The sequence below is a fragment of the Humulus lupulus genome, chromosome 4 (genome assembly GCF_963169125.1).
Source record: "Humulus lupulus chromosome 4, drHumLupu1.1, whole genome shotgun sequence".
Lineage (NCBI taxonomy): Eukaryota > Viridiplantae > Streptophyta > Magnoliopsida > Rosales > Cannabaceae > Humulus > Humulus lupulus.
Genome location: NC_084796.1, coordinates 249,899,539 through 249,921,847, shown reverse-complemented (window position 1 = coordinate 249,921,847; position 22,309 = coordinate 249,899,539). Strand labels below are relative to the sequence as shown.

General features: G+C 33.5%; 2 protein-coding genes across 2 annotated transcripts; both read left to right on the top strand.

Annotated features, from left to right (window-relative positions):
- Positions 1-13,497: 13,497 nt before the first annotated feature.
- On the top strand, positions 13,498-14,945 carry LOC133829545 (probable 2-oxoglutarate-dependent dioxygenase AOP1.2). Its single transcript, XM_062259250.1, has 2 exons — positions 13,498-13,817; positions 14,428-14,945. The coding sequence occupies exons 1-2, from the start codon at positions 13,539-13,541 to the stop codon at positions 14,668-14,670; spliced, it is 522 nt and encodes a 173-aa protein (XP_062115234.1). The 5' UTR covers positions 13,498-13,538; the 3' UTR covers positions 14,671-14,945.
- A 2,177-nt stretch (positions 14,946-17,122) lies between these two features.
- LOC133829544 (probable 2-oxoglutarate-dependent dioxygenase AOP1) lies at positions 17,123-20,472 on the top strand. The gene is made up of 3 exons (XM_062259249.1): positions 17,123-17,528; positions 19,101-19,425; positions 20,028-20,472. The coding sequence occupies exons 1-3, from the start codon at positions 17,143-17,145 to the stop codon at positions 20,268-20,270; spliced, it is 954 nt and encodes a 317-aa protein (XP_062115233.1). The 5' UTR covers positions 17,123-17,142; the 3' UTR covers positions 20,271-20,472.
- Positions 20,473-22,309: the final 1,837 nt, after the last annotated feature.

Genomic DNA, 22,309 nt, shown 5'->3' with positions numbered 1-22,309 from the left:
CAAACCAAGTGTTTACACTCTCACACTCACTTAACACTAGCAGCTTCTGAACTTAGAGCAAATGGTGAATAATGGCTGGGTACTAGGTCCTATTTATAGAGTTTGGGAATGAAAATATCTTGATTTTACTTGAATAAAAATAATGGCTTTTTAGGTGAAAATCATTTGAATAATCGTTCAGCAGAGGCTGAAGACTCGTTCACAAGATGCTGGACTGTTGAAGGAGTTTGAATGGCTGAAAGGAAATGAATTCAAAAGAGTTTGAATCCATGCTGAAGGAGGCGATATATCGCCCCCTGTAGGCGATATATCGCCTGGGCCAGTATGCCCGAGGCGACCGTGCATCGTTTCGTGTTTTCCGTATTTACGTGCTGCGACATATCGCCCCCTATAGCTGCGATATATCGGCACACGCTGAATATTTAAACACGAAATTACACATTTTTAGCTAAGTTTGAATGGAGTAAACAGCCTTGACTAAGCCCTCAACGTACTCAAAGCTGCTGACTGACCCTATAACATTCAAACTTTACTCCTTATTATATTTAATCCTCAAAAATCTTAATCCTTAATTACCATTCAAAACATGTGCTTAAAATCCTATTGGTTGATGTCTAAACCTTATAATATAATAATATAATCCTTAATATCAGTCACATTAATCAAACCTTAGGTTATACTTAATATTCTTAAACTATAGGTTAAACTTAGAAAATCTATAAGTACTACTATGAGTGTCCAAATAACTCCCGGTCTGAACCAAAAATCCAAAGTAACAAAGATAATGCTATAAATACTATCATACTACTATCTATCTTAGCTAAGTAAAGTTCTTGGACTCTACAATTCTCCCCTACTAAAAAGAATTTCGTCCTCGAAATTTACTTATCACATAACTCCGGATACCAGCCTTGCATGTCCTCCTCCAACTCCCACATTGCCTCGCATTCAGAACTATTGTTCCATAGGACTTTGACTATAGGAAAGCTCTTAGACCGTAACTACTTCATCCATCTATCTAGGATGCTAATCGGTCGTTCCTCGTAACTTAAGTCTTTCTGGAGCGCTATCGTATCGTACTTGAGGACGTGAGATGGGTCTGACACATATTTGCGTAACATCGAGATGTGGAAGACGTTGTGACTATCGGCTAATGCTGGCGGTAGGGCTAGTCTATACGCAACTGTTCCCATTTTGTCCAATATCTAAAAGGACCTAGGAATCGGGGACTAAGCTTGCCTTTCTTTCCGAACCGCTTGACACTTTTCATAGGAGATATCTTGATCTCCAACTTGGAATTCCACATCGCGTCGCTTGGTATCCGCATATCTTTTCTGACGGCTTTGAGCAGCCAGCATACGCTGTCTAATAAGCGTTACTGCTTCTTGAGCTTGTCTAACAGCTTCGGGCCTTAGAAGCTGCCTTTCTCCTACCTCGTCCTAGTGCAACGGTGATCGGTACCTTCGTCCATATAGCAACTCATAAGATGCCATTCCAATCGTTGACTGGTAGCTGTTGTTGTACGAGAACTCGATCAGCGGTAAGTACTTGTTCCACGATCCTCCGAAATCAAGCATACATGCGCGTAGCATACCTCTAAGATCTGAATCGTACGCTTAAACTGCCCATCTGTCTGAGGATGGAAAGTTGTACTAAGGCTTAACTTAGTACCCATATCTATCTGTAAGTTTCTCCAAAATTTTGACGTAAATACTGATCCTCTATCTGACATTATCGTCTTGGGGATTCTATGCAATCGTACAATCTCTTGGATGTAGATGTCGGCATATTGGTCTGCCGTATAAGAAGTCTTAACCGGCAGAAAATGAGCCGACTTGGTTAGTCTATCTATGACTATCCAAGCATCATCATGCTGCTTATTCGTCTTTGGCAGACCCGTCACGAAGTCCATGGCTATATCGTCCCACTTCCATTCCGGTATGCTAAGCGGTTGCAATAATCCTGCAGGCCGCTGATTCTCTGCTTTCACTTGCTGGCATACCAGACACTTAGATACATACTCCGCTATGTCCTTCTTCATCCCTGGCCACCAATAGACTGCCTTGATGTCATGAGTCATCTTGGTAGACCCTGGATGAACTGAGTACGGAGTACTGTGCGCTTCTTCTAGGATCGTCTTCTTAATACTTTGATCACTTGGCACGCATACCCGATCCTTATATCTTAATAATCCTTGGATAGATATTGAGAAATCTATATTCTTGCCTTCTCTGGCTGCTTCCATATGTGCTGCTAGCGTGTCATCATGCCTCTGACCAATCCGTATGTCCTCTAACAGATTCGATTGGATAGACAAGTTAGCCAGCTTGCCTACAATCACTTCTATTCTGGCACTAATCAGCTCCTGCTGTAGCGGCTTCTCTATTCCGGCTAAAGCTGCTAAATTTCCATAACTTTTCCTACTAAGTGCATCGGAAACTACATTCGCCTTCTCCGGGTGGTATAGGATTTCGCAGTCGTAATCCTTGACTAATTCTATCCACCTGCGCTGCCTCATGTTGAGCTCCTTCTGCGTAAAGAAGTATTTTAAACTCTTGTGGTCCGTATAAATCTCGCACCGTTCTCCGTAAAGATAATGGCACCAGATTTTCAATGCAACGACCACTGCTGCCAACTCCATATCGTGAGTTGGATAGCGTTGTTCATACTCCTTCAACTGACGTGAGGCGTAGGCTATCACCTTGTCATTTTTGCATCAATACGCATCCCAATCCTAGCTTTGATGCATCGCATTAGACAACGAACTTATCGTCGGGTGTCGGTACACTAAGTACTGGTGTTGAGCAAAGCTTATCCTTAAGCAACTGGAAGCTTTCTTCACACTTATCATTCCAGTTAAACTTTTGTTGCTTCTGGGTCAGGTTGGTGAGTGGAGTGGCTATCTTAGAAAAGCCCTCTACAAACTTTCTATAATAACCTGCTAGCCCTAAGAAGCTTCTTACTTCCGACGCGTTCTTTGGTCTAGGCCAATCCTTCACGGCCTCTACCTTCGATGGATCTACTGCAACTCTGTCTTTCGATAAGATGTGCCCGAGGAACGCCACTTGTGAGAGCCAAAACTCGCATTTCTTGAACTTCGCGTAGAGTTGATGCTCCTTCAATCGCGTCAAAATCATCCTCAAATGTTCCTCGTGCTCTACTTCATCCTTGGAGTATACTAAGATATCGTCGATGAATACAACGAAAAATTTATCTGAGTAATCCTTGAAGACTCTATTCATTAAGTCCATAAACGCGGCTGGTGAGTTAGTAAGACCAAAAGACATAACCAAGAACTCGTAATGTCCATAACGAGTCCTAAAGGCTGTCTTAGGAATATCTTCTCCCTTTACCTTGAGCTGATAATACCCGGACCGTAAATCGATCTTAGAAAATACAGTCGCGCCTCGAAGTTGATCAAACAAATCATCAATTCGAGGTAGCGGGTACTTGTTCTTAATCGTTACTTTGTTCAGCTCATGATAGTCTATGCACATTCGCATACTTCCGTCCTTCTTCTTCACGAATAGTACCGGAGCTCCCCATGGTGAACGGCTTGGCCTAATGAAACCCAAGTCTAGGAGTTCTTGTAACTGCGTCTATAACTCCTTGAGTTCCGTAGGTGCCATCCGGTATGGTGCCTTAGAGATAGGCTCGGTGCCTGGTACTAATTCTATCGTGAAGTCTATCTCTCGAGTTGGCGGCAATCCTGGCAAGTCATCGGGAAATACCTCTGGAAATTCTTGTATAACTCGAACATCTCCATTCTTAAGTGGCGTCTCCCTTTCCACGTTCGTGATGCTGGCTAAGAACGCTTGACATCCTTTCTCTATCCTTTGTTGAGCTTTGAGAGATGACACTAACGGGGTGCGTAATCCTGAAGCTTGTCCCATGAAGCATCGTCTCTGGCCGTCAGGAGTTTCGAACATCACCTTCTTGCGTTTGCAGTCGATCGTTGCGCCATGCCGTGCTAGCCAATCCATGCCTAGTATTACGTCGAAGTCCTTGATCACTAGCTCTATCAGGTCTCCTTCTAGTTCTATGTCCTCAATCTTGATCGGTACGCCTCATACTATTCGTGATGATAGAACTACTTTGCCCGAAGGCAACTCGGTCACAAACCTAGTTCTAAATCTTTTACTAGGTTTGTCTAGTTTTTCTATCATTCCTAACGAGATCTACGAGTATACAGCTACCAATCAAGTGATACTAGAACATATACTATCGAGGATAGGATCTGACCTGTAAATCCTTAGCATGGGTTCCTCCTTGGGTCAATGCAAAGACTTTGGTCTGGAACCATCGTTTAATCCTTCTTCTCCTCACTAACATTCATCAGAATCCTTTCTATTTCGATTTCCGTTTCTAGAACATTGGCATAGGTAGTGGTTCCCAGGTTTGCTAACTTAACCCCTAATTCCATCTTTGGTCTAAGTCCTCTTGGTCAACCTCGTAAAGTCGGTTGGGACCAACTCTGGTGCAAACTTGACTAATCTGTTGAACTGACGAGCATATTCTTCTACCATTAGCGATGACTGCCGAGGAGTAATACTTCTTGTGGAACGGCTCCACAAATCTTGTCCATATCATGGTGGTGACATCGTTAGTCTGCTGAACTAAGTCCCACCATATTCTGGCATCCTTCCTGAGTAATGACGAGACGCAGGATATGCGGTCCGTATTACTGAGGTTCATGTGCGTAAGAATTGGTTTTACATTCCTTAGCCACTCTTCTGCCTCAAAGGGGTCTATAGTCCCTTCGAAGTTTGGAGCGTGCTGCTTGCGGAACCTTTCATACACTGACTCCATATTCGGTACTGGATGTGGCGCGTAGTTCGTCACTGGGCATCCCCCATATGGACCAACTTGTTGGGGTGCTAGGGCCATTTGTTGTAGCTGCGGCTGCGGTTGTGGCGGAGGCTGAGGCTGAGTCTGCGCCTGTTGACGTTGTTGCTGCAAGAGTTCCTCGACTTGTTGTCGCCGTCTAGCGATTTCCGCGGTGTTGTCAGCTGACGGTGTCGGCGCGTTGCGGCTAGTAGTAGTACGCACTCCTCTTCTGCGAACTGGAGCGCATCATTGATCGTTGGAACAACGTTGGAGGCGTTTCCGTTGGTGCGTGTAGATCTTCGGAGCGACATCTTCACCAAAAGTTCTAACAGTCGAGAACTTGTTAGAACTTACCCTAATAGGCTCTAAGGCAAAAACTTATTCTAAAACAAACATATCTCGGACCTATTTATTATGACTTCTTATGAAAAATTATATAAGTCTTTATTTATTATTAGAGTGGGTTTCTATACTTAGAAAAACAAGTCATCTTTATTTTCTAGGTGTGTTTCTAATCATCCTATATGACTTAATTCTCAGGCTCGAAACTTATCTTTGTTCCAAAGTTAACCATATTGAGGGAGGGCTGGGATCAGTAAAATCGTTCCCACTACTAAGGCCCCCTAACTCTCAATAAAGAAACTTGGTTCATTGATTTGTATCCACCCTCACTGAACTTAGTCATTATTTATTTTATTTATTACTTATTATGATTGCGAAAATAGAATCAAACTCATACATGATGAAATAACATGAAATTAATTTGGAAAAATAATTTTCACTTATTACAATCATAAAACAAAGAAATAAACAAAACAAACAATGAAAAACTAGCTATTCTAAAAATCGGGATCTTCTACATCCGATCCTTCATCTAGCATATCATTATCTATCTCCTTATAATCATCATTGTCTTGAGCCTCAAAATTTCCTCGGGGAAGATTCAAGAAGATCCTATGTTGTTGCTCATTAGTGAATTGAAACTCTAAATCATAGGTGAACTTAAGTATGAGAGAATAATATCTTAGGGCTGCTTGTAAGTCATCATCATTATTTATATTCTCCCATATTTCTTCTAAAGTTAAAATTGCTGAAGGAAAATCTTTTAAAAGCCTAATTACTAGGACATATTGTTCTGCAGCTCTCATCATGATTTTTCTTAGACTCTTGAAGGTGACCTATCTCTTTGTGGAACAAGATCAATCTTCGAGTGATCTTTTCTAGCACTCCTACGGTGTTTCTTGGCTCCCTTATTCTTTTTAAAGCCTTAATGGCTCGGATATCCTCATTGCTTAAAGTTCCGTTCATTCTTAACTGAAACATAAACACTAAAGTCGTTAGCTATACACATAGACAAAGTAACTTGTAACTTGTAACTTAAACACTTACTTGGCGGTTCGATTCGGAGCTTTGAGCATGTGTATCGAGGAGAACTTCATGCGAAGGAACCGTTTGCTCTGATACCAACTGTAACGACCCACTAATCTAGACTATTTGGACCATTAACGAATCTATACATAACACTTACATTTTTGCGGAAATACCATAATTTTATTGAAACTTGTGGAAACAAAGGTTACTTTCATAAAATAAGTAGGATATGGGTACCCATTGTCTTTAAAACAAAAATAACTTAAAAACTAAAAAGAGTTACATAGAAAATGCGGAAAATACATTTAAAACCATAAAAGCATAAACAAGACTACATCCTCGAATCGAATAACGCTCGGCCCCTTGACTCCATTCACCATCGATACACATCCTCTAAGCGTCACGAATCTTTCCACCTCTAAAGCTTATTTCCTGCACATAAACAGAAAGGAATGAGCCTAATGCCCAGCAAGGAAAAATCTAACACATAGTCATAAACATAAACATAATTTCATAATAACGTAAAGACATATCATAACACATAATTCACTTATTATAATGGCCATTATTACTTGGGGTCCCATAGACTAAACAAGCATATGCCCATGGGATTAGTGGGGTCCTACTAGCTAAGTAGGTCATATGCCCATAACCCATTTGGGGTCTTGTTAGTCATATGGGTCATATGCCCAAGCCTACAAACATACACATATACATATCATAACACTTTTAATAACATAAATCATATAGATAACATAAGCACATAACATGTTGATTCTAGCCTATTTTCCTTACCAAAGTTACCGGGATTATGGACTGAGTTGGGACTTTTGGAACACTCCTAAAACCATAAGAAAGAGTGAGTCTAAAGAAAGGAGATGAAATGAAAGAGATGGAAAGACTAAACCATAAAACATACTTACCAACTTATATGCTTAAGAGCTTGGATTCCCTAACCAAAATAAGAATAAGGTTAGGGGACTGAGTAGAAGGTTTTGAGAAAGGAAATAACATAAAATACAGAAAGGAACTAGAGTTTTGGGTTTACCTCAAAGATTGCAAGATCAATCTAACCTTCACCGAAATACTATAGAACTCACTTCCCAAAGTGTTTGATAAGCTTATGATGTTTAAGCTTATAGTTTTTCCTCAAACCAAGTGTTTACACTCTCACACTCACTTAACACTAGCAGCTTCTGAACTTAGAGCAAATGGTGAATAATGGCTGGGTACTAGGTCCTATTTATAGAGTTTGGGAATGAAAATATCTTGATTTTACTTGAATAAAAATAATGGCTTTTTAGGTGAAAATCATTTGAATAATCGTTCAGCAGAGGCTGAAGACTCGTTCACAAGATGCTGGACTGTTGAAGGAGTTTGAATGGCTGAAAGGAAATGAATTCAAAAGAGTTTGAATCCATGCTGAAGGAGGCGATATATCGCCCCCTGTAGGCGATATATCGCCTGGGCCAGTATGCCCGAGGCGACCGTGCATCGTTTCGTGTTTTCCGTATTTACGTGCTGCGACATATCGCCCCCTATAGCTGCGATATATCGGCACACGCTGAATATTTAAACACGAAATTACACATTTTTAGCTAAGTTTGAATGGAGTAAACAGCCTTGACTAAGCCCTCAACGTACTCAAAGCTGCTGACTGACCCTATAACATTCAAACTTTACTCCTTATTATATTTAATCCTCAAAAATCTTAATCCTTAATTACCATTCAAAACATGTGCTTAAAATCCTATTGGTTGATGTCTAAACCTTATAATATAATAATATAATCCTTAATATCAGTCACATTAATCAAACCTTAGGTTATACTTAATATTCTTAAACTATAGGTTAAACTTAGAAAATCTATAAGTACTACTATGAGTGTCCAAATAACTCCCGGTCTGAACCAAAAATCCAAAGTAACAAAGATAATGCTATAAATACTATCATACTACTATCTATCTTAGCTAAGTAAAGTTCTTGGACTCTACAATGTTTAACTTCAAAACTTTGGATTTACTCCCCCCTTGGCCTCCATTTGAGGCCTTTAGGTCGATGTGTGTCAATTTGCCGTGTTGGATTCTTTGACCTATTAGCAATGATGTATATACCCACAAATTTTTCAACCAATTTTGTGGTGTTCAATTAATTATAGTCGGTCAAATATCACGTTCGATCTTGTTGTGTCTAATGTCATTCATTATTTCCATACTTTCTGGCTCAAACGTAAAAGAGTGTATTTGAAATAAAATCTTACATGGAAACCATTAAATGAAATGATTACTCTACTTAGCACCAATTACTTTTAATTCAATTGTAATGAATATCAAGGGCAATATGGTAAATCATTTTCTTAGTTAGGTTAAATTGATTAATCTCAGGTTTGGAGCAATGACAAAATAAGAGCCTGCTACCATCAGGTTATCCTTTCTGGACATGGGGAGAGATACTCAATGGGAATGTTTACATTCACAGATGGAGAAATAAAAGTGCCAGAAGAATTTGTGGATGATGAACATCCAATACTCTATAAACCATTAGATAATCGTAAATATATTCAATTTTATGTTACAGGTGAGGGCAAGAAGATCAAAGATCCAATCAAAGCCTTCTTTGGTGTTTGAATATCATAATATTGAAATTCTGTATTTTGAGAAGCGTGGTTGATTCTAGCTATGTTCACCAATAGTTGTTGACATGATCATTTGTTGTGTGTATTTAAAAATTAAATTATCATTTTGGGACAATTATTGGTATTTATATGTTTAATACACAATGCCTTCCCATTATTAATAATTGAGATTGTATAATTAATTTTTACAAGTAGTGTATCCTCTCAAGATTGTTTTACACTTTCAAATTAATAAAATTAAACCTTATTAAAATAGATAAAATATTCATTGATGTCAAATTTATATTTTATAATATGTACAAACAATTACACCAATATAATAAACAAATAAATGAAATGAGTTTTGCAATAAAAATCTCTAATTTGGTTCATATGTTACACTTAATTTGATCTCTTACCATACTATTGAGTTTCTACCAATGTAAAATAGCATCAGCAAAAAGTGATGCTATATATAGTTTAGTTTCATAAAAGTTATTTTTATCAATGCAAACCTTAAAGTGTCAGAAAAAAAATTCACTTCTACAAGTCTTAACGGTTTTTTTGCTTGACAAATATATGAACTACTCCGGTAAGATAGAATTTTAATAATGCAACTTGTTGGGAAAAACTAAGACAAACTTCCCAAGTGTAGCGAAATAATAAAGATGCAAAGAAATTTACTTGGTTTGATAAAATTACCAAATCTACAAAGAGAAATTTATTTCACTTCAAACTTCAATATTACATTAGGGATGTAAATGGGGTGGGTCGGCCCCGTCCCGCTAAAGATTCGCCCCGTCCCGCTAAGCTTATGCCCCGACCCGACTTACCCCGTTAAGGCATTTGATGCGGGTCGGGTCAGACCTGTCCCGGATGTGATGGAGCGGGTCAGACATGACCTGGTAAAAAAAAAATTTCTTTAATAAAAGAAAGACTAATTTTTTAAAATATGTTACAATATAAAAATAAATGGCAAAAAAATCTCTCATACTAGACATAAATGAGCTGTCTAATTTTTTTTTATAAATAGTCTTGCATACTAAAATAAAAAAATAAAAAATTTAGATCGTGGATTACCCTAAATAGTAGTAGTAATTGGTTTTTTAAAAAAATTATTTATTACAAAAAAACAAAAACAACAACCGAGTCAAGTCATGATCCGACCCGCTTCAATTGCTAGCTGGTCGGGTCAGATCTCGACCCGCCCCGGTTATATTTGGATCAGGGGCGCCCCGTCGGGTCGGGGATCCGACCCGCCCCGATCTGCAGGGTTATTTTGTCATCCCTATATTACATATTTGAAACTCTCTCTATCTCTCTACCTAAAACTCAATATACCATTTGCTTCTCACTCTCACACTCTCAATACTTCAAACTCACTCTCACTTCTCTTCAAAACCCACTCTCACACTCTCTTCAAAACTCACCCTTACACACGCATACACACTCAAATAATATATATTTATAGAGTTGTAAAGCTTGGGCACCAAGACAACTTGCCCAATAAGACACTCATTCACACAAATTAGTTATTACCTAAAATTAAAAACACTATAAATAAAAACCATAATTAATTTGAGCAATGCTCAACAATCTCCACATTGACTCAAATTCTCTAAACTCACAACTCATGCCATCAATAAGAGTAAACATGCATCGAATTCATACTCTCATTGAACTTCACATAAGCATTTGTCTTCACATTCTTCAATGACTCACTCCTCTTATGACAGTTGATATCTTCTTTCTTCAAACAACATTTGACTCCAGCTGGAGTCTTTACCACCTTGTTGGATCCTTTCACTGTTACAATACTAGATGATGGCATTTTATGACTTGGCTCTACCATCACAGCTCCACCTAACATAGTTTTCCTAGCTAGTTTATACAAATTCCGCCATTTCTGACCCTTCATGACCACCAAGCAACTTTTCTTAATTGTCATCACACCATCTTTTACAAAATAGTCACAACCTAGAGTGTCCAAGGCTCCCAAAGAGATTAAGATCCTTCTCAATTTAGGAGCATGTCTAACATCAGTCAATGTTCTCACAACACCATAAAAAATCTTCACCTTATTAACTGTTCCTATTCCAACGACTCTAGAGATAGAATCATTAGTTGCAACACCTTACTAATCAATGACTGTTACATTGTGTGTTTAAAATAATGCTTACCTCATTAAGCGAGTCATTTGGACTCAAAAGAGTAAATAAAATAAAATAAAGGTTTAGGTACTAAGTTGATTGGTATAATGATTTGATTTTTAGTATGGTTTATTTTTCGACTAGTTGATTATTGGGTTTTTGTTAGGTATAGTTAATGTTGCTATTTGTATTTTTTGGAATAGAGTATTTGGTTTATTTTTTTTAATAATTTTTATGTTATGGCTATTTGATGGGTATTTAGTTGGGTTCATTATTTGAAATCACAAGTTGTTTATTTTGCTTATTTGCATAATGCCGAAACTATTTAGGGTTTTTTTTTATTATGTGTATTTTTTTTCTTTCATTTGGTTTTCATAGATTTTATATATTGTTTATGTTTGTTTATTTTTGTATGTTCCTTTTGTATTATCATTTTGTATTTGCATGTTAGTTGTTTTATGGTTCATTCATTAAAATTAGTGTCTTAATTTGTTATATTTTATTGTAACACATTATTTTTTAAAAATTGACTAATCGGCAACGTAAAAGTATCTTAAGTAACAAGACACCATAATATATAACTTCAAAATGATTAATCAATGTCTTTAAGATAAAAAAGTTTCAAAAAATTAGTATTCAAGGTAACCAAAATGTATATAAAATAATATGCTATAAAAATAAAAAATTTCATGAAAAAAGTAATTAATTGGTAATTTATTAACATTTTAAGTAACCAAAATGTTACTTTTTTAAAACCAGAAAAATCGAAAAATCGAAATTTCGGGAAAATTTCAAATTCAGGTATATTACTTTTAGAATCCGGTATTTTTTGATGACATGGCAATGTATTTTTGTAAATAAAATTTTGTATGTAATTTTTGTAATTATTTTATATTATAGGTATATAATAGTAAAGATTCCATTTTTTTGGTTATATAAGATCAAGTGCAAAAGAGCTTGAGAAATATAAATAGTAAACCGGAATATCAAGAAATATTATGAACTCTGTTCTCGATACCGTAAACTATTAGGAATTTTTCAAAAATTTACAGGAAAAATATCGTAACTACAAGGAATACCGACATGAAAAAAAATTAGAAAAAAATGCTCTAACACATATTTTTTTAAATGAAGGTTGACTAAGAAGTTGAAATAGGAGGTTGATCGTAACACTCATCTTTTTAATATGACTTCATAGAAAATTGATGCTCGTCAAAGATCCGTGCTTTTCTAAAGTCAATGATCACGTAAATAAAACTTGACACCAAAAACATATTGAAATATAAATATTCATCAACTTAGGAAATGCGTAGATTTTTACCGAGCAACGATCTTAACATAGTCACAATAGAAAGTATTTTAATCAAAACCGAGTTCAAGGAACTTTTTTAACTAATTTACAATACATGCATGAAGTGCAAAAAAAAAATATAAGAAAACTTCCATTGAACAAAACAGATTACAACCTCCAGCTATCCTAAAAGGACAGCCAAACAAAACACTCAAAAAGCTATACAATTAACAACCCAATCCATTTCCTATCTATACCAGTAATCTTTTTACTGTGTAAAAAAGTATGACTTTTATCTAAAATTTCTCTTTTAATATATCTAACTGTACATTGCAAATTCACAACTTTACATTCCCAAAGAGTAATATTCCTTACCTTCCAAATCTGGTAAACCAAAACAGCCACAGCCACAGAAAAAAATATTTTTCAATCAAAATAAGTATTTAGTAAAAACAGAGAGTCTAAAAGTCTAAAATAATATTATCCCTTAAAAAATATAATGTCACTTAGCTCTAGTAAAATGAATCAAACCTCTCTTATCATTTTTTAGTTAAAACTGTATTATTATATTATAATAGTGTATTATTATATAAACTGTATGATAAACAGTCAGGGTTACAGAATTATCTTTAGTTAAAACTTATTCTAATTGTTGTTTGTAGTTGACATTAATATTTTTTCCAAATTATTTATTTTTCTTATTGTTATTACTTTGAAAGGGACACTTCCGTATTCAAATTTTTTTAAACCTTTCAAATGGTAAATTGTTTTCAAGTAGAAAGGGTGTCACTTGTTTTTAAAAATATATATATGTTTCCAAATCACAAGTGCCGTTTTTTGTTCTAAATTGGTTTAATTAAGTTTAATCAAAACCTTAAAAAGAGCACTTTTTCTCTCAAACAACTTTGATATGAATATCAAAGGTGTTCCTCTTTCATACAATGTGAAAATTTAAATAATTATATCATATATATACAAAAATTTATATATTTATAAAAAATTATATTATTAAGGATGTTTTGCTATAAATATATAAATAAATGGCAAAAAGTAATATTATATATAAAAATTAAATCTAATTAATTAATTTATGTATTTTAAGTGAAATTTTTTGATTTAACTAGTCTCATCACCAATATGTCCATCAATATATTCTTATGAACTCCATATATATATAGCATTTAATTGTAATTTTCCTAAAACACTTGATCATGACATATTTCATATGTTGGTACACAGTGATATTGTCCATTCATATGCAAAGCAAATAGCCTTATTAGATGAGATGGCTACAAAAATGGTGTTTGAAAGTTATGGAGTGGAGAAACATTGGAAGCCAGTTAAGGCTGTTTGCAGTCATGTTCTTCGATTTTTGAAATATGATGAACCTAATCAAGACTCTGATACCACTGTAAGGTTTGTTCCCCATACAGATAAGAACTTCACAACAATACTTCACCAAACCCAGGTTGGTGGTCTCCAAGTTCAAGCCGAGGATGGCACCTGGATTAGCATTCACCCAAAACCTTCTCATTTTCTCCTCATGGCTGGCGACATGATGAAGGTAATATTATTCTAGTTAGTAAATATATTCGCCCTACTAGTTTATAATAGAATATATTATTAGAAATAAGTCAGACATAGGAATCATATAGGATACCTAATATCATTATTATAAAGAAAATAGTTACTCCACTTAACAATTTAAAGTCATGACCCCAATCTTATTCCTAAATAACATTTCTCTCTCAATTGTAATATGGTATCAAGAAGATGTTTTACTTCAAAACTTTTGATTTACTCCACCCTTGGCCTCCATTTGAGGCCTTTAGGTCGATGTGTGTCAATTTGTCGTGTTGGATTCTTTGACCTATTAGCAATGACGTATATACCCACAAATTTTCCAATCAATTTTGTGGTGTTCAATCAATTATAGTTTGTCAAATATCACGTTCAATCTTGTTGTGTCTAAGGTCATTAATTATTTCCATACTTTCTGGCGCAAACGTAAGAGAGTGTATTTGAAATAAAATCTTACATGGAAACCATATGAGAAACCATTAAAAGAAATGGTTACTCTACTTAGCACCAATTAATTTTAATTCAATTGTAATGAATATCAAAGGCTATATGGTAAATCATTTTCTTAATTAGGATAAATTGATTAATCTCAGGTTTGGAGCAATGACAGAATAAGAGCCTGCTACCACCAAGTTAGCCTTTCTGGACATGAGGAGAGATACTCAATGGGAATATTCACATTCACAGATGGAGAAATAAAAGTGCCAGAAGAATTTGTGGATGATGAACATCCAATACTCTATAAACCATTTGATAATCGTAAATATATTCGATTTTATGTCACAGATGAGGCCAAGAAGACCAAAGATCCAATCAAAGCCTTCTGTGGTGTTTGAATATCATAATATTGAAATTCTGTATTTTGAGAAGCGTAGTTGATTTTAGCTATGTTCACCAATGGTTGTTGACATGATCATTTGTTGTGTGTGTATTTAAAAATTAAATTATCATTTTGGGACAATTATTGGTATATATATTGTTAATACACAATGCCTTCCCATTATTAAGACTTTAGATTGTATAATTAATTTTTACAAGTAGTGTATCCGGGCGCTCAAGATTGTTTTACACTTTTAAATTAAAATTAAACCTTATTGAAATAGATAAAATATTCATTGATGTCAAATTTATATTTTATAATATGTACAAACAATTACATCAATATAATAAACAAATAAATGAAATGAGAGTTTTGCAATAAAAATCTCTAATTTGGCTCATATGTTACATTTACTTTGGTCTCTTACCATACTATCACACAAAATGATTTTAGTGATAGATTTTTTGCGTCAGCAAAAGTTATTTGATCAGATTGGAGTCATCCAATATTTTGGAGCCTTTATTAAATTGAATTTGCTTAAATAATTCATAATATTATAAATAGAAACACTAATTTGTTCAAAATGATACAACACCATACAAATCCACCATAAATTATAATCATAATTAAATAAATAAATATATATTTAAATTTTTTTCATTAAATAAGTATATTTTAAAAATATATATAATTGGATTGGTTCGGTTCGGTTATCATCCAACACCGATTCAATCCAATTTGGATCTTCAAAAATTTGATTTGACCCGATCCGATCTAATTATAATTGGATATTCAATTTTTGACGAACAGTTGTAATTTGTTTGGATACTATTTCTGCACAGCCCTAGCTTGCGGGCTTGCATAACCTAGATGAGATCGAAGTTGAGGTCAAGAATGGATGGGTGACGACAAACTTTCAATGGTGAGGTCGAAAATCTGAGTTGCTTCTTTGTATTTTTGAGTTTATTATTTTTTGAGTTTTTTCTTTGGTTAATTTGATTAGTTAATTAAGCCTTATTTTGATTTGGCTTAAGCATTTTCGATCTAATAACCAATTCCTAGAGGTAATTTTTTTTTTCTCAATTTTGCATGATGTTATCTAGCTAGTTTTGGGAATTTATAGAAAACATTTTTTTACAAGATTTTGGGCCTATAATTCCTTTGTTTTTAAGATTTATTTTGATACGAGATTGGCGAATATAATTGTTGTTTGGATTTGAAATCTGAATTGTTTTTTAATTAATCTTTTTTTATGAACAATAGGAATAACAATTACGATGCTTTACGGTTTTGGCCTCAGTTTATAACTAATTTTAATAACTAATGCATCTAGAAGCATAATATAACTATAACAAATAGAAGTGCTATTATTTAGAAATATTTTTTCTATGTTAAAATTAATTTTTATATTATGTTTAAAAAATTATGAAATCTTCGATATTGGATATTCTTTCATAAAAATATAGTATAAAACTACAACAACTAGGACAAAATATGTGGTAACTTAATTCCTTTTTGCATATATCAAGGTCGTGCTAAAGTTGACAAACTTGCATAACATGTGCTAATTAATAAATTAGACCTAACAATAAAAAGATATGTTTTAATTAAATACAAATTAAAATAATCAATTAAGTTATCTTAACTTTAAAAAATATCAAAATTGATGTGCATTTTTTAAATATCATGCCTACCACATTTTAATTTCAAAATAGCATTATACTGTCATTGATCATGATGGTATAGCATAACCCACATAGAAAGATCCCAATAGAAAGTCTCCATTAAATTGAAAAATTAGTTTAATATATCTAGAAGTCTTTGCCGAACACTAATAATAATAATAATTACCCATATTATTTATTTCCATTAATAAACTAATTTTAATTATTAATGCATCTAGAAGCATTTATAATATATAATTATAATAAATACAATTAGAGTAAATGGGGGGCCGGCTTAAGTTTGAGGCAATAAGAATTTGACTAAGGTCTCAATTTATCACTATTTAATTTTTTAACTCATATTATTTTAAAAGAAATTTTAACCTTAATTATTTTTGTGAACATTAAAATTACTTCACTGTCTAACCTTTTCTATACCTATATAATTTGTGGGTTTTTTTAAGTAAAATTTTACTTATAAAAATATCTTTAGTTCTTTTCATTTACATATTGAAAAAAAAATATTGCCTTCCATCCCTTTCAAGCTCCATCTCTAAAATAATAATAATAATAATATAAAGTCAATAATTGGACACCTATTGAAAATGTGACATAACTCAATTAAAAATTATAAAGTCAATACTTAGGCACATATTTATTTTAAAACTCTAGCTGTCTCAATAATAATAATAAATTATATATTCTATTACATAAAAAGTTTTTTTATTCCACATTTTCAGTAGTCTATATAAATATAGCAACAGAACAACCTCAACTTACACACAAAATTTTCAATCACTTTTGTTTTTAAAGAAAGAAAAAAAATGGGTTCCATAGCTGTTGATGTGCATGAGATTCCAGTTATAGATTTTTCTAACAAAGAGTTGAAGTCAGGCTCACACACGTGGGCTTCCACGTGTGACCAAATTCGATTTGCACTCGAAGAGTATGGTTGTTTCGTAGCCAAATATGATGAACTATTCTCTAATAATGAAATTGATACACAAATCTTTTGCAAATCGAAGGATCTTTTCGATCTCCCAATTGAGACGAAAATGAAGAACACTAGTGAGGAACCATTTCGTGGCTATGTTGGCCAAATCCCTCAACTTCCACTCTATGAAGGTTTAGCCATTGATAGGGCAACAAGTCTTGAAGAAGTGAGGAAGTTCGTCGATCTTATGTGGATCAATGGCAACCATCATTTCTGGTATGTACTTTTAATAAGAACCATTACGATGATTTGGATTCTCTATTTTTATTAAATACTTGTTCAGATCGTGTGTTTATGTTTTGTAATCAGTTAAAAATAGCTTCTCGAACTCGATTTTAGTCATATTTTGTAATAGATGCGTGATTGCGATATCATCCTATTTCAATATCTTAGTCAATCTCCACCCTAAAAAATATATGGCGGTGTTCGTTGTAGTTACTACATTCTTCCTGCAAATTTTTGAAAAATTGTGAATAGTTTATAGTGCCGAAAATAGATTTGTATTTTTTCAAACATATGCCTGGTAAACCAAAATATCAAGAAATATTAGGAACTCTGTTTTCGGTACTGTAAACTATTAAGAATTTTTCAAAAATTTGCAAGAAAAATGTCGTAACTACAAGGAATACCGCCATGAAAAAAAAATTTAAAAAAAATACTCTAACATATATTTTTTAAAATAGAGGTTGACTAAGTTGAAATAGGAGGTTAACCGTAACACTCCTCTTTTTAATATGACTTCATAGACAATTGATGCTCGTCAAAGATCTGTGCTTTTCTAAAGTCGATGATCCTGTAAATAAAACTTGACACCAAAAATATATTGAAATATAAATATTCATCAACTTAGGAAATGCGTAGATTTTTACCAAGCAACGATCTTACCATAATCACAATTGAAAGTATTTTAATCAAAACCGAGTTCAATAAACTTTTTTAACCAATTTACTATACATGCATGAAGTAAAAAAAAATATTTTTCAATCAAAATAAGTATTTAGTAAAAACAGAGAGTCTAAGAGTCTAAAATAATATTATCCCTTAAAAAATACAATGTCACTTAGCTTTAGTAAAATGAATCAAACCTCTCTTATCATTTTTTAGTTAAAACTGTTTTATTATATTATAATAGGTATTATTATATAAACTGTATGATTAGCAGTTAGGGTTACAGAATTATCTTTAGTTAAAACTTATTCTAATTGTTGTTTGTAGTTGACATTAATATTTTTTCCAAATTATTTATTTTTCTTATTGTTATTACTTTGAAAGGGACACTTCCGTATTCAAATTTTTTTAAACCTTTCAAATGGTAAATTGTTTTCAAGTAGAAAGGGTGTCACTTGTTTTTAAAAATATATATATATATATATGTTTCCAAATCACAAGTGCCGTTTTTCATTCTAAATTGGTTTAATTAAGTTTAATCAAAACCTTAAAAAGAACACTTTCTCTCAAACAACTTTGATATGAATATCGAAGGTGTTCCTCTTTCATACAATGTGAAAATTTAAATAATTATATCATATATATACAAAAAATTATATAATTAAGGATGTTTCGCTATAAATATATAAATAAATGGCAAAAAGTAATATTATATATAAAAATTAAATCTAATTAATATTTATTTATTTTAAGTGAAAAACTTTGATTTAACTAGTCTCATCACCAATATGTCCATCAATATATTCTTATGAACTCTATATATATATATATATATATAGCATTTAATTGTAATTTTCCTAAAAGACTTGATTATGACATATTTCATATGTTGGTACAAAGTGATATTGTCCATTCATATGCAAAGCAAATAGCCTTATTAGATGAGATGGCTACAAAAATGGTGTTTGAAAGCTATGGAGTGGAGAAACATTGGAAGCAAGTTGAGGCTCTACACAGTCATGTTCTTCGATTTTTGAAGTATGATGAACCTAATCAAGACTCTGATACCACTATAAGGTTTCTTCCCCATACTGATAAGAACTTCACAACAATACTTCACCAAACCCAGGTTGGTGGTCTCCAAGTTCAAGCCAAAGATGGCACCTGGATCAGCGTTCACCCAAAACCTTCTCATTTTCTCCTCATGGCTGGCGACATGATGAAGGTAATACATATTATTCTAGTTAGTAAATATATTCTCCCTACTAGTTTATAATATAATATATTATTAGAAATAAGTTTGACATAGGAATCATATAGGATACATAATATCATTATTATAAAGAAAATAGTTACTCCACCTAACAATTTTAAGTCATGACCCCAATCTTATTCCTAAATAAAATATATCTCTCAATTGTAATATGGTATCAAGAAGATGTTTAACTTCAAAACTTTTGATTTACTCCACCCTTGGCCTCCATTTGAGGCCTTTAGGTCGATGTGTGTCAATTTGTCGTGTTGGATTCTTTGACCTATTAGCAATGACGTATATACCCACAAATTTTTCAACCAATTTTGTGGTGTTCAATCAATTATAATCTGTCAAATATCACGTTCGATCTTGTTGTGTCTAAGGTTATTCATTATTTCCATACTTTCTGGCTCAAACGTAAGAAAGTGTATTTGAAATAAAATCTTACATGGAAACCATTAAAAGAAATGGTTATTCTACTTAGCACCAATTACTTTTAATTCAATTGTAATGAATATCAAGGGCTATATGGTAAATCATTTTCTTAGTTAGGTCAAATTGATTAATCTCAGGTTTGGAGCAATGACAGAGTAAGAGCTTGCTACCACCAGGTTAGCTTTTCTGGACATGAGGAGAGATACTCAATGGGAATGTTTACATTCACAGATGGAGAAATAAAAGTGCCAGAAGAATTTGTGGATGATGAACATCCAATACTCTATAAACCATTTGATAATCGTAAATATGTTCGATTTTATGTCACAGATGAGGCCAAGAAGATCAAAGATCCAATCAAAGCCTTCTTTGGTGTTTGAATATCATAATATTGAAATTCTGTATTTTGAGAAGCCTGGTTGATTTTAGCTATGTTCACCAATGGTTGTTGACATGATCATTTGTTGTGTGTATTTAAAAATTAAACTATCATTTTGGGACAATTATTGGTATATATATGTTTAATACACAATGCCTTCCCATTATTAATAATTGAGATTGTATAATTAATTTTTACAAGTAGTGTATCCGCTCAAGATTGTTTTACACTTTCAAATTAATAAAATTAAACCTTATTAAAATAGATAAAATATTCATTGATGTCAAATTTATATTTTATAATATGTACAAACAATTGCACCAATATAATAAACAAATAAATGAAATGAGTTTTGCAGTAAAAATCTTTAATTTGGTTCATATGTTACACTTAATTTGGTTTCTTACCATACTATTGAGTTTCTACCAATGTAAAATAGCATCAGCAAAAAGTGATGCTATATATAGTGTAAGTGTCTTACTTTGTGTATTCTGTATTTTGGCAATTTCATGACTCATCTGTTAGTTTCTCAGTTCCATCTATTTTGTGTTTCTTGACAGTATTTTGGTTCATCTTTTGTTTTGCCAGTTGCATCTGGCTGTTGGACATTGTTTTAATTAACTGTTTGCTTACGTGGCTTTGTTTTAGTATGGCTGTATTATTAGGTTTCGAGTTTATCAGTGGTAGCTGAGTTAATTAGTTTCTCTAACGATTTTCTGTTTTGAGCATGGCTGGGTATTTGAGTTAGTTAGATCTTAGATCTATATATATATGGGTTAATTGCTTTTCTCAGCTGTGGATTAGGTGGTGTATGTTTTTCGTATAGTTTGTTTTTGGTTATCTTTCTTTTACAGGTTGAAGAACTGAATCTTGAGAGGTTGTTCATCCATGGCTAGCTGTGATCGTTCATCAAGCTGAGTATTGGAAGAAAGCTGGATCTGCAAGAGTTCAAGTGTGAAGATTCAACTAGTTCAAGCTAAGGATTGTTACAAGAGAGACAAGTATAGATGATTTACTGTGTTGATTGTAAATTGAGAGATACTGTGTAAAACTTGCAATTCATATCTTAGTGGATTTCTTTCTGGACTAGGTCCCAAGGATTAGCCATTACTTTGTGTAGTGGTGAACCTTGTAAAAATTTCTTGGTGTGAATTTTTACTTGTTCTTAGTTATTTCTTTAAATCTTGTTTTTAATTCGTCAAGATTGTAGATTCTTAGGTAGTATATCACCTTCATATAGTTTAGTTTCATAAAAATTATTTTTATCAATGCAAACCTTAAAGTGTCAGAAAAAAAATTCACTTCTACAAGTCTTAATGGTTTTTTTGCTTGACAAATATATGAACTACTCCGGTAAGATAGAATTTTAATAATGCAACTTGTTGGGAAAAACTAAGACAAACTTCGTAAGTGTAGCGAAATAATAAAGACGCAAAGAAATTTACTCGGTTTGATAAAATTACCAAATCTACAAAGAGAGATTTATTTCACTTCAAACTTCAATATTACATTAGGGATGTAAATGGGGCGGGTCGGCCCCGCCCCGCTAAAGATTCGCCTCGACCCGCTAAGCTTATGCCCCGACCCGACTTACCCTGTTAAGGCATTTGATGCGGGTTGGGTCAGACCTGCCCCGGATGTGATGGAGCAGGTCAGACCCAACCCGGTAAGTTTTTTTTTTTTCTTTAATAAAAGAAAGACTAATTTTTTAAAATATGTTACAATATAAAAATAAATGGCAAAAAAATCTCTCATACTAGACATAAATGAGTTGCCTAATTTTTTTTATAAATAGTCTTGCATACTAAAATAAAAAAAAATTAAAAATTTTGGATCGTGGATTACCCTAAATAGTAGTATTAATTAGTTTTTTAAAAAAATTCTTTATTACAAAAAAAAAAAAAAACAACAACAACAACCGGGTCAAGTCGTGATCCGACCCCCTTCAATTGCTAGCTGGTCGGGTCAGATCTTGACTCGCCTCGTTTATGCTCTGGTTATATTCAGATCAGGGGCGCCCCGTCGGGTCGGGGATCTGAT